Source organism: Osmerus eperlanus, chromosome 3, assembly GCF_963692335.1.
Source record: "Osmerus eperlanus chromosome 3, fOsmEpe2.1, whole genome shotgun sequence".
Classification (NCBI taxonomy): Eukaryota; Metazoa; Chordata; class Actinopteri; order Osmeriformes; family Osmeridae; genus Osmerus; species Osmerus eperlanus.
The window spans coordinates 21,720,927-21,733,174 of record NC_085020.1 but is presented as its reverse complement, the minus strand read 5'-3'; the positions used below and the strand labels follow the sequence as shown (position 1 = coordinate 21,733,174).

The following is a 12,248-nucleotide window of genomic DNA, read 5'->3' as shown; positions in this document are numbered from 1 at the left end:
AATCGAACTGGCAACCTTCGGATTACTAGCCCAATTTCCTCACCGCTCAGCCACCTGACTCCCTGTAAGTTGGTTTCAACTGGATTTGATTAAAGTAAGGAAAGTAATCTTGCTAAATATTGTATCAACAATTATAGAAGAAATAGTTCCACGTAATAATGCCACATTTTAAAGTTGATAATCACCCAAAAATGTGAATCATATGACAAAGAAGAGACTGCACCAATTTGAGGAATGTACAAAAACATTAATATTTTATTATGAAGTGCTTCAAAACCAACATGTCTTCAAGAAAAAGTGACAACAGGTTTTTCTTGTGTTTTTCTGAGTGGTTGGGGGGGGGGGGGGGTCCCTGTATCACTATGAACAGGAAGCATTTTCTCACTGGGCGGATGGTGATCCTATCAGCTGGTCATGATTTGCAATCACTGAAGCTGAGGCAGTGTGATTGGACACGAGGGACAGGTGTGTCACGTGACCTCCCATCAGTGGGAGGAACACCAAGACCTTCTGTCAGCCAATCAGATCCCCAGAAGGCCAGTATGGGTGCAGATAATTCACCTGTTCTCCCCCCTCCCACCCCCCCCACCCCCCCAAAGAAAACCCACCCCAGATTCTACTTTTCAATATCAACACAATACTTTTCAATCAAGATCTTTTAATGATGTCAAACGGGGGAGGGGAGGGGGGGGGGGGTGTAACTCCAGTCCTCACCCACACAGGCCCTCTGTGGACGGGTCTTACCCAGCCTGCTGTGTGGAAGAGAGCCCCAGGTCCCCGGCGCGTCATCAGGCCTGCGCTAGCCTCTCGATGACTCTCCTGTACTCCACCAGCAGGTCCTGGTAGCTCTTCTCCAGCTCGTCGTGCTGCAGCTGGGTGTCCATCTGACTGATGTGAGAGGCCAGCTCCTCCGGCCGCAGGCACTTCATCATCTTGGTCAGGTCTCTCTGGTTCTTCTGCAACAGCGGACCGGAGACACACATTTATTAGACACGCCCTGAAACCCCCCCCGGCCCCCCCGTTGGGGCTGGGCGGTGACAGATGCTCAGTCTGTAGTGGGGTTCCTCGGCGGGGAGGCCTGCCTGCGTTTCATTAACGTATCCCACTCAGAGGGGAGGGAGGGGGGAGACAAAGGGTTCTGAAATGGAGTCTGCAGGAGTGCTGAAGGGTACTGGACATGGACCAAGATTCCTCCGTCATGTATTCTGGGGCCAGCGCAAATATATGCTAGCGCGCACACACACACACACACTTTTCCCTTGTCTCGGGGGACGTGGGAGGTAAGAGAAGCAGGGCTGGATTCTCCCTCCACAGAGCGGAGGGTTCTGCTGTTCACCCAAGCCAAGCCTCCCCAGGAGGGACAGCATCTGGACACCAGATCTCCCCTCTGCGCTCCCAAGGAATGCCTACTTCCTTTTTCACCACGGACGTTTTTTCCCCTGTCAGATACAGATTTCTTTGTTTTTTTCGCGAGAAATGTGGTAACACTGCTGACAGCAATCCTGTAATGGTGGCTATGCACGGTCCCAGGCACACACACACACACATAAAACACAATGGAGAAGTTAGGAGAGGAAGGGGCACGATTAGTATGTAGGCTAACCTGGTGTCATTAAGAAACAAATAGGCCTTACGATTCATATTAACTACTGAGTAGATCTTCTTGGCGACTCAAAAGGACAACATGCAGACATAATGACAAGCGCAGCTGGACTAAAAGGCAATCTTAAAAGGATTTCTCACAAAGCTTTAGTAGAACAGTACAATTTGTTGGGTGAAACCTGAAAAGCACAACTATGTCCCAGCGATCAAACTCGGAGGAAAGCAGCTTCTGCGACTAACAGCTTGCATTGTGTTCCGGTAGCAAGGACGTAAATTACTTTCCCCAATCACATGCAAATCCTGTATAATGACACTTGGCTGAAAAGAGCTGGATAGTGGGGTAGCTAGTCTGGACACCTAGCAAGTCCTATTGTGTGTCCTATAATGAGGCCTTCTATCAATTTCCACGAGGAATAATCTGCCTCGTTACTCTTCGAGGCAACATGTGAAAGTGCAAAATACGTTGTTATATGCTGCTGAAACCGGAAGAAACCGGAAGACTCATGTTGGGAATTTGGCCCCCCTACTGTACACAGCATAATGAACACGTTTACTACATGTCCATGTACTGAAGACTGGCCTCCAGCAGAAACAACGTGTTGGTCGTAGTCTAGACGCTGGAGGACATTACCGGGTAAGTGCTGAGTGATACACGTGCTGCCATGCGGTAGGGGTGGAAAGAGAGGGCTTGATTCCGCAGCAGGGAGGCAGTGCCTGGACGTCAGTAAACCCTGACGTCCGGCTCTCCGAGGAGCTGCCGTACCTTGTAGGGGCCGAACAGTCTCTTCTTGACCTCCAGCCGGTAATCTTTGGATTTGGTCTCGTCGCTCATGTCCGTCGCTCTCAGACGCAAAATCTCGTACACTCGCCTTGCATGCTTCTGTGGCGGCAAACAAAGAGGGGAAAAAAAAACTTACAAACAACTATTTCAACTTTTTTTTAAAACAACAAAAAACATTTAGTTTTTAAACATCCGTTTATTTTTGGGGCAAAAATTCCAGATGTTTTGTGCACAGTTAGCGCCGGCTGCAGGTGACGTCCAGCCTCACAGGAGCTCCAGCTGAAAGCCTTCCTGTGGCCCTGTCCTCTCTCAGCCCAGGCCCACAGACGCCTCACAGCCCACCAACGTACAGGAAGTCAGGCTGTGATCATCAGCCCCATGCTACAGGGCCCTGCGATGGAAGCGGACCCGCTAACGCTAGCTAGCAGTAGGAGAAACCAGAGACCACTCAAGTGACCACATGGGGTGAGTGGCCACAGTCCTGTAAGAAAAGGACCCGCTCCTCTGAGAAACCGCAGGACCGGTGAGTCAGGACTTGATGAGAGAACGGGCCCAAGTACAGGTTTGTCTTGAGGGTCTTCCATGGTAATGGGCCTCCTGGTACTGGGTGGTTATGTGTGGGGAGGGTCGTGAGCGTGCCTACCTTGTTGATCTTGAGCTTGTCGCGGGCCTCCGTCACCATGTCGTCAGAGAAGCCGAGGGCCAGCTTGTCTGTGGAGAAGGAGGGCAGGGCGTGGCACAGCTTGACCAGGACAAAGTCCCTCAGCGTCACGTAGCTCTCCGAGGGGTCCTCCGCTGGACACGGGTTGCCACAACGTTACACACACACACCGAGAGAGAGAGAGAGCCGTGGAAGGCCAGAGGCTCGTGTTAGAACGACTATTCAGCAACAATCCTCAAACGCCGCCTATACATTTAGCATGAGGAAAAAAGCACGCAGGGTATCAAATCCACCGATTTTCTTGACCTGAGTAAATCATCACAGCTATGCCGGGGGTAAGCTTGTGTTTGCCCGTGGCTAGCACTTCTCTGCTAAAGCGTCTCAAAATTTACATATTTCCAACCTCCACTTTTCAAAGCGATCGAGTGGGAAGCTGCGGTGAGGGGATTTCAAGCCGGGGCAGAAGACCTCTCTTCAGCGGCATCCATCCCACCATTCAGAGGCCACATTCAGAGGAAAGACGTTACACAGAAAGGGGTTCCCCTCTGAAAAGGCTGCTGCTTTGGTATTCATTCTATCCTTCTGGGAGAAGTAATTACTTCTGTGTAACTGGTTTCAACAGGTCTCCCAAACCAGACTCTCTAAATAAATGAATTCAGTGTGGGGATTTCACAAAAGATACGCGGAACTTCGGACACTGATGAAGGTATTTGATTTTGTGGGCAGTTTAGATAATTCTTTACTCAAAATAGCAATTGATGTGACATCCAATAGTTTGAATTGACACGTGTTTTGATGCACAGCCACCCACCCACCTGTGATGTCCTGAACTTTGGGCAGGGTGCAGTAGAATCTGTGCACAGCCTCCAGCAGCTGGGCTCCATGGCCCTCTCCCTGGAACGGGGGCAGGATCAGCATCTGGCTGGATCAGGACGATACACACACACACACACACACACACACACGAGCCGTCACATCTCCAGCGCTCCACGCTAAAACCACGTCCTCTGCCATGGGGGGGGGGTTCATGAACTGACAACAAATATTAAAAGTCATCTCACTTCAGGGTGGCAAACGGAACGAATTGTTATCCTGCCATGTCTATCAATACATTAAACAAACGCTCATTTACAAAAGGTCTTCCCCCCCAGATACCGATCACTTTGGCTTCAATATGAAACAAACCAGGGTTGGATATATAAGCCAGTAATTTGGCATTCCTTTTTAGGACAAGTCGACGGCAATGTATAATTTTCCTCTCCTTTTTGGTACAATACAATGGGACGGCACGTGCTACCCTAGTAATTACCTGACACGTGGTCTGGTTTTGTCTGGGTACACGTAGTAATTATAAACTGTCATGTAGCCAACAGTTGCGAACAGAGTCTCCCCATCCTTATTGTACTTCTCGAATCTGCAGAGAAAACACAAAAGCAAGCAGGTCAATTACAGGCACACTCCTATGCGGCGTCCAGTTTGCCCTCTCCATTCTCCTGGAGGCCTCTTTTACCCAGTGTCAGCATGCTGGAACAGACCAGCCCGATTGGTACACCTGCTACAACCTGAATACATTATGCACTTAATTGGAGCACTGCAACTTAAAGGAGGAGAGGGGGGTGGAGGAGGGCTCGAGGTCCTCCAAATCACTTCAGCCCATTTGCCCATTGTGACGATTAATAGGTGCCCGAGTAAAGAAAACACTAGCAGAGGCTCTTTTTACTGTTTAGAGACGTCATTCAGTGTTTCAAAAGACAAGAGGATTCAATTCAGCTCTTGCCCCTGAAAGAAAAAAAAAGAAAAATGAAAAGGGCTTCGTGCACAAAGGAGACTCTTGCCAGATCAACAATTCTGCTATATTCGAGGGGTGGGGGTGGGGGGGGGGGGGGGGGGCGGGGGTGGAATATAATCAAACTGGCCGGGTAATTGGTTGCGAGCGCCTCAAAAGGGGGCTTTTGTTTTTCAAATGACACAGTAAACGGTGTGGGGAGAGTGGCGTGGGCTGAGGGGGGCCACTCACACGAGGAAGAAGTCCCAGCGGTCGTCGTCCGCGTCGATGAAGCTAGCCGTCTCGATGAACCACATGAGGAAGGTCTGCAGGCGCTCGTGGTACTCTCTGAACCCCGGGCTGGTGATGTCTGCCTGGGGAGGGAGACACGAGGAGCGCAGGGGCTCAGCACACTGCCTGGAGAATACTCCTGTTCATCACGTCGATCGAACGTGTGGAGCACTTCCGAGATTTATAAAGTGTCAGGCTAGTTCCTGAATTTACTACATTTCTGATCATGTACGACAGCTACTGCCTTGTAGGGTACTGGTGTTGCCATGGTTTCCGTACCGCTTCCCCTAGCGAGGCTTTGTGCAAAGTACAACTTCTTTTTTTTTTTAAGTACAAAGACACACAGGGCCCAGGGCGGAGCGGGGCCCAGGGCGGAGCGGGGCCCAGGGCGGAGCGGGGCCCAGGGCGGAGCGGGGCCCAGGGCGGAGCGGGGCCCAGGCGTACCTTGTGTATCTGGTAGGTGAGGTCCTGGCCTGCCTCCTCGCTGTGGACCGTGTATGTGTGGAGCAGGGTCCCGAAGGGCTTGAAGTTGGCCTCCTTCTCCAGCAGAGACACAAAGTCGTCCGTGTTGCTGGTGAAGCCGGAGGGGATGATGTCACGGATCTTGCCCTCGACGTCGTCAGGCTGCAGGAGGAACCAGACCAGTTGTTATGACAACCTGCGGCAACACTTCACGTTGAGGTTACATCAGGCAGAATGGAGGAAGGAAAGCCTAAACTAAAGTTCCACTTGTGTAAAAATATAATAAAGTGTACTGAGAGTTACAAAGCCTGGGCAATTAATCACATTTCATTTTCAATTAGGATATGGGCTCCCAACGATTATGAATACAAGATAATTGAGACGAACGACATCACAATAACCATCCACGATTGTTGTGCGCATTCTGTTTGGTCATGATGGTCTTGTGTTCTGAATCCAGCGCAGCCCTCGCCTTCACATTTACATTTAGTCATTTAGCAGACGCTCTTATCCAGAGCGACTTACAGTAAGTACAGGGACATTCCCCGAGGCAAGTAAGGTGAAGTGCCTTGCCCAAGGACACAACGTCAGTTGGCATGACCGGGAATCGAACTGGCAACCTTCGGATTACTAGCCCGATTCCCTCACCACTCAGCCACCTGACTCCCCACACATCACTTCACAGTGATGTGTCGTCGCCCGCCAGACAGGCTGTGGTGCGTGTTACCGACACGCTACACCCCCAGGATGTGGTGCGTTACCGACACGCTACACCCCCAGGATGTGGTGCGTTACCGACACGCTACACCCCCAGGATGTGGTGCGTTACCGACACGCTACACCCCCAGGATGTGGTGCGTTACCGACACGCTACACCCCCAGGATGTGGTGCGTTACCAACACGCTACACCCCCAGGATGTGGTGCGTTACCAACACGCTACACCCCCAGGATGTGGTGCGTTACCAACACGCTACACCCCCAGGATGTGGTGCGTTACCAACACGCTACACCCCCAGGATGTGGTGCGTTACCGACACGCTACACCCCCAGGATGTGGTGCGTTACCGACACGCTACACCCCCAGGATGTGGTGCGTTACCAACACGCTACACCCCCAGGATGTGGTGCGTTACCAACACGCTACACCCCCAGGATGTGGTGCGTTACCGACACACTACACCCCCAGGATGTGGTGCGTTACCAACACGCTACACCCCCAGGATGTGGTGCGTTACCAACACGCTACACCCCCAGGATGTGGTGCGTTACCAACACGCTACACCCCCAGGATGTGGTGCGTTACCGACACACTACACCCCCAGGATGTGGTGCGTTACCAACACGCTACACCCCCAGGAGGTGGTGCGTTACCAACACGCTACACCCCCAGGATGTGGTGCGTTACCGACACACTACACCCCCACGATGTGGTGCGTTACCGACACGCTACACCCCCAGGATGTGGTGCGTTACCAACACGCTACACCCCCAGGATGTGGGCATGGGTTGTCGTGACTACTTGGCTAGTACTGTGCTATACATGCTGGTAACATACCTGACTACCGGTGGGTCTTTAAAGGTGAGATGTGCTGGTTCACAAACAAACATTTGCCATCTTGTTGCTGTAGGCACTGCTGTGTACTAACACGGTGGTAACCTTAGCAGTGTAACTTTGATGTCGCGTGACCCCAGTCTGTGTCACCAGACTCCAGATCAGCCTCTGTCCTGCCATACTTCTGTCTGACCTGTCAAGCATCAGCCCTTACAGAGAACCAGCCTCCGCTTAATATGTACTGAAAACATGAACACATAAAATCCATTTATTTCAAATTCTACAAACGATCCTTATTTCCTGTCTGATGTTTGACTAGAGGGAAAACCAGCTCACATGACTATAATATGAGGTGTGAATACTGATTGGTAAAAAGAAAACCCTTTTAGATAATACACTGAGCTGTTTAACCAGGCTTCTCTATCCTTTCCCCTACCCTTCGGCAGAACTGCAAACAGGACATAATAGCACAGGTTTCCATTGTTCTGTCATTAGGCCAGGCCTCAGCCCTGATTGACAGTGCACACAAGGAATTAAAGTGGAAGAATACATATTTTTGAGCCACAAAAAGGAAACCCATTAGGCAATTAAGACTGTCAGCGGAGCAGGAACAGAGCGCCAACCCTCCCCCCCTTCCAGCCCCTCAGTGAAAGAGCACTTAATTCAATGTACTACTTATGTTAAACCATGAATATTTGATGAAGTCGCCACAATAACGTATTCCCGCTTCTCACTGGGCAATAAAATTTAATGAATTGATCTCAACTTAACAAACCTTGGGCATCAATAAAAGGGGCTCTCGGCTCTAATCCTGGAAGGGGAACTCAATCAAATGAATTTGCCCCCGCGTTTCAAAGGCCCTAGCGGACAAAGAGCCCCTCCCACTGCACCTTTTACTCAGTAGAATGTGTGGTTGCTTCAGCTGTAATGTTTGCATTGTATCCATTTCCACAAGGATTGACATGAGAACACTTTGTATTAACTTGCCAAGCAGCCCTTTCACACCATTTCCATGCGTGATGGGCATTAGTTCTGTACAGAGACCCTCGTTGCTCCGCATTGAAAACAGGGAAATGAAGAAGGTCTGAGCAAAATGCGCTACAAAAGGCTAATACAACACACAGCTAATTCCACTCCTTTCAGGCATCAGCTAATATCCAACTGGAAGTAATGCACCTGCAGCTGAATGCCTCTTCACCATTGTAATTGTTCAACTGCATTTCTGAGGAATAAGGAGCTTGCGTAAAAGGGCATGGACAAACAAGCCCCATTGTCCGGTGCACTCTCCTGCACACTAGACGCTAAATTGCACAACCCCTTACCATAGAAGCCCTGGTATTGTTCAGATATGACTTAATAAAGTATCTTTAGAACTTTTTCTTTGATATAAATGTTTTATCCCGGGAAAGAATTGTCTATGTGTACCTACCTAATTTGAGGTGGTCAAAATGTTTGGCAGGGAGTAGTGAGAAGGATGCTTAAGGAGCTAGATGTAAAGGCTAGTATCATATCTTTACAAATTCCTAACTTAACAAAAAAATTAACAAAAACACTCATTTGGAATGACACCTAAATAACCAAGATGATATTTAAATAAGTAATTCACACTCCTTTAACTTACACCATAACACCCAACAACAGTGTGTTTCATCCAAGCGAAAATGTGAAAGAAATCAAGAATAATGTACCAAACTGCTCTGTTCACAGGCCATCATTATACTATCTGGCGAGGTTTGGGGCTAAAGGTGGCTGCAGACAAGAGTCTGCTATTAGAATAGCAGCTGCATGCCAAAATCTGCCCTGCCTCTCCCGGCCTGCCTCTCCCGGCCTGCCTCTCCCGGCCTGCCTCTCCCGGCCTGCCTCTCCCGGCCTGCCTCTCCCGGCCTGCCTCTCCCGGCCTGCCTCTCCCGGCCTGCCTCTCCCGGCCTGCCTCTCCCGGCCTGCCTCTCCCGGCCTGCCTCTCCCGGCCTGCCTCTCCCGGCCTGCCTCTCCCGGCCTGCCTCTCCCGGCCTGCCTCTCCCGGCCTGCCTCTCCCGGCCTGCCTCTCCCGGCCTGCCTCTCCCGGCCTGCCTCTCCCGGCCTGCCTCTCCCGGCCTGCCTCTCCCGGCCTGCCTCTCCCGGCCTGCCTCTCCTTTCCCTCCTCTCTAACCCTCTCCCTCTCTCACCAGCTGCACCAGGCCCAGACCCCGTCAAGCATGCCCCTCACACGCTCTTCAGACGCAGCCTGAACTCTGCTGCTCCCTGGCTCTCCACCTTCCCAGCAGCTGCACTCAGACCCTTAACGAGGTGTGCACACGGGCGAGGCTTGTGGGGGGGCGACCCCACCAGGCCCGGTGTAGGCAGGCAAACAGGCAGCCAGACAGACAGGCAGCCATCTGAATGATGCCAGAGCTCTAACATCCAAGCAGTGCTGGTTTAGTTAGGGCGGCTTTATAATATGTTCATTTAACAGATGCTTTTATCCAAAGCGACATTTCAAGCCTGTGACGCCAGAGATCAACTCTTTGCAGTCCACTATTATACCTAATACTATAATAACCCTAATGCCCTACAAGGCATGTATATAGAAGGATTTCAAATCGTCCACAAAAAAGGAACTTAGGATCATCCAGAGACGTACATCTTCATACAAACATAGGCTTACAAGAGACCCAACCGGTCCACATTCCATTTCCTGCTGACTCAATCACATCACCACTAAACTCAATGGCTGACCTGGGACCCCTGAACAAAGCCTTGAAAAGGCCTTCCCCTCGGAGAGGCAGGGGTGGGATTAGTGTCCTAGTGCCAGGGCCTAGGGTGGGCTGGGATTAGTCTAACAAAACATGAGATCTCTTACACATCTACTCAATAATGGGACCACTCCTGAGGTTCAGACTGAGTCCAGCTCACCCAGAAACACGCCTCAAAGCACAGCAGTGCCCCAGAGGAGGCAGTGCCCCAGAGGAGGCAATGCCACACCTGTATCTAAAGTAGGAGTTTGGAACCCCCAAGAGAAGACATGAGTAGACGTGTTCACGTTGACAGAAATACACTCTCACACCATAAAAACGCCCTCTTGAAGCTTTCAATACATACAGCAAAAACATCATCTACAGACAGAGGCACGGGAGCAACTGAAGTGTCCCTGACGCCGACTGTGACACACCTACCTCCACGCAGTCGAACGACTCTGTGACCTTGGAAGAATATTTCACTTTGAAGAGGGTGCTCAGGTTTCCTGCACTGTAGTACAGCTGAATCTGGAGGCCTTTAAATCCAAAAGCCACCTCGCTAAAGAGACAAAAAAAAAAAAAAAACGGCCAAATATATAAATATGGAAATGAGAACCTTTCAGACTCAATTGAAACAGCTTGAATAGTGTTGTTTACATTAACATTTAGTCATTTAGCAGACGCTCTTATCCAGAGCGACTTACAGTAAGTACAGGGACATTCTCCCCCGAGGCAAGTAGGGTGAAGTGCCTTGCCCAAGGACACGTCATTTGGCACGGCCGGGAATCGAACTAGCAACCTTCAGATTACTAGCCCGATTCCCTAACCGCTCAGTCACCTGACTCCCATTTGTTGTGAAGTGAGGTATATATTGTAACAGACAGTAAACTGTGAAGTAAATGTTCCAGTTGATTAGGATGAGCCACCCTTGTTTTGACATGCACATTGATATGGCGTTAATGGTTTAGCTCAGTACATACTCATCACCATAAAGCTGGTGGCTGAATTCAGGGTGGAACGTTGTACCCTCATCATCCACATCCTCTGGAAAGCGAACTAGAAGAGAGATACAAAGTTAACTCTTGGCTCTTAATGAACTAAATCGACAATAAAAGCGGTCGATAACATATGCAATGAGCAAACGTTTTGTCTCTCCAGCAAATGTATTTCAAGGCACAAACCCAGCTTCAGGCATATCGCTTCATTGGTGTCACACTTGTACTCCGCCAATTTCTTCTCCATAGCGTTCATCCCTTCACACACAAAAAATAATAATTCAGCTATTCAAACATATCTTGGTAATTGACTGGCAAACTCCGCCAATGTCAGTTTACTTCTTGAAGCATCAAGTAGTTGATACTTGTCCAGCTTTGGACAAGGAAGGGACATATGTCTCACTCTCAAGCAGGGTCATCTAGCTGGGTAAAGACAGCTATGGCTTCCACGCAGCAGTCGATGAACACGCCATCGTTCTGAGCTACGGTGCATTTTGACACAGAACACGCGATGGCCAGAGCTAGCTACCTAGCCAGCTACAACATTCACCAAACAGAGTGTCCGATAACCTAGTAAGATACCAAGTTAGCCGGCTCCTTAATGATGGGTAATTACACAGTTATAGTTCAAGTGTTTGTTACTATGGTTGTCTTATACCGTTGTGGCCAGCTAGCCTTGTGCTGTTGTTGTTGTGGTTTCTAGCAGCTAGCTGGCTAGCTAGGCAGTAAGCTAACTAGCCTAGATGTTATGTCTGTGACAGACAGTTACTTTATTCACACATGCAAATGAACAAGTTAACTTTTGAAACAGCAGTGAACTACCCTAACTAAAGACAATGTATTTTAGCTTCTAAGTATTCGTCACATACCCGCCATTTCTGCACACTGCATCTGTGTTGTCACTGACGGCCCGCGAAATCTAAAGCACTTCCGCCCCACGTGTTTCCAGGTTGCGTGTGACGTTTACGGAAGAGGTCCGTTGCTTTTCACATCGAGTTTTTACATCGCTGTCGTTCTATCGTTCCACCATCCAACAAGAGGATTGCAGTTGTCTTGATCAATATTGCCCCTTCCCCTTAAACACAACATGTTTAAACACTTAGACATAACAACCAGCCTCTGATATATTTAAATGCAGATATATATATAATCCTATTTGTTCAGCATTTGTTTGGCTATTGTGAACATTTTTACAAACGATCAGTGGGCCACAAAATGAGAAATTATTTCATATAAATAGTTAGTTTGGAAAAGCCTCAACTGCACTGTTTTTGTATTCTTAATGTGAGTTTGCATTTACTGTCAAACAGAATATAGTCAGACAGGAATGCCATCTCCTGTCTGACATTATGAACTTGAAAGTACATAAAATGGCTATGATTACATGTACTTTATCATCTAGGAACATGCCTACAGGGGACAA

The 12,248-nt window shown here is 49.3% G+C and overlaps 1 protein-coding gene across 1 annotated transcript; it reads right to left on the bottom strand.

Annotated features, from left to right (window-relative positions):
* Positions 1-226: 226 nt before the first annotated feature.
* Positions 227-11,796, bottom strand: hat1 (histone acetyltransferase 1). The gene is made up of 11 exons (XM_062457837.1): positions 11,695-11,796; positions 11,012-11,083; positions 10,811-10,886; positions 10,269-10,389; positions 5,545-5,724; positions 5,062-5,183; positions 4,354-4,458; positions 3,860-3,966; positions 3,027-3,178; positions 2,366-2,482; positions 227-956 (listed from the first exon to the last, which is right to left on the bottom strand). The coding sequence occupies exons 1-11, from the start codon at positions 11,714-11,716 to the stop codon at positions 789-791; spliced, it is 1,242 nt and encodes a 413-aa protein (XP_062313821.1). The 5' UTR covers positions 11,717-11,796; the 3' UTR covers positions 227-788.
* Positions 11,797-12,248: the final 452 nt, after the last annotated feature.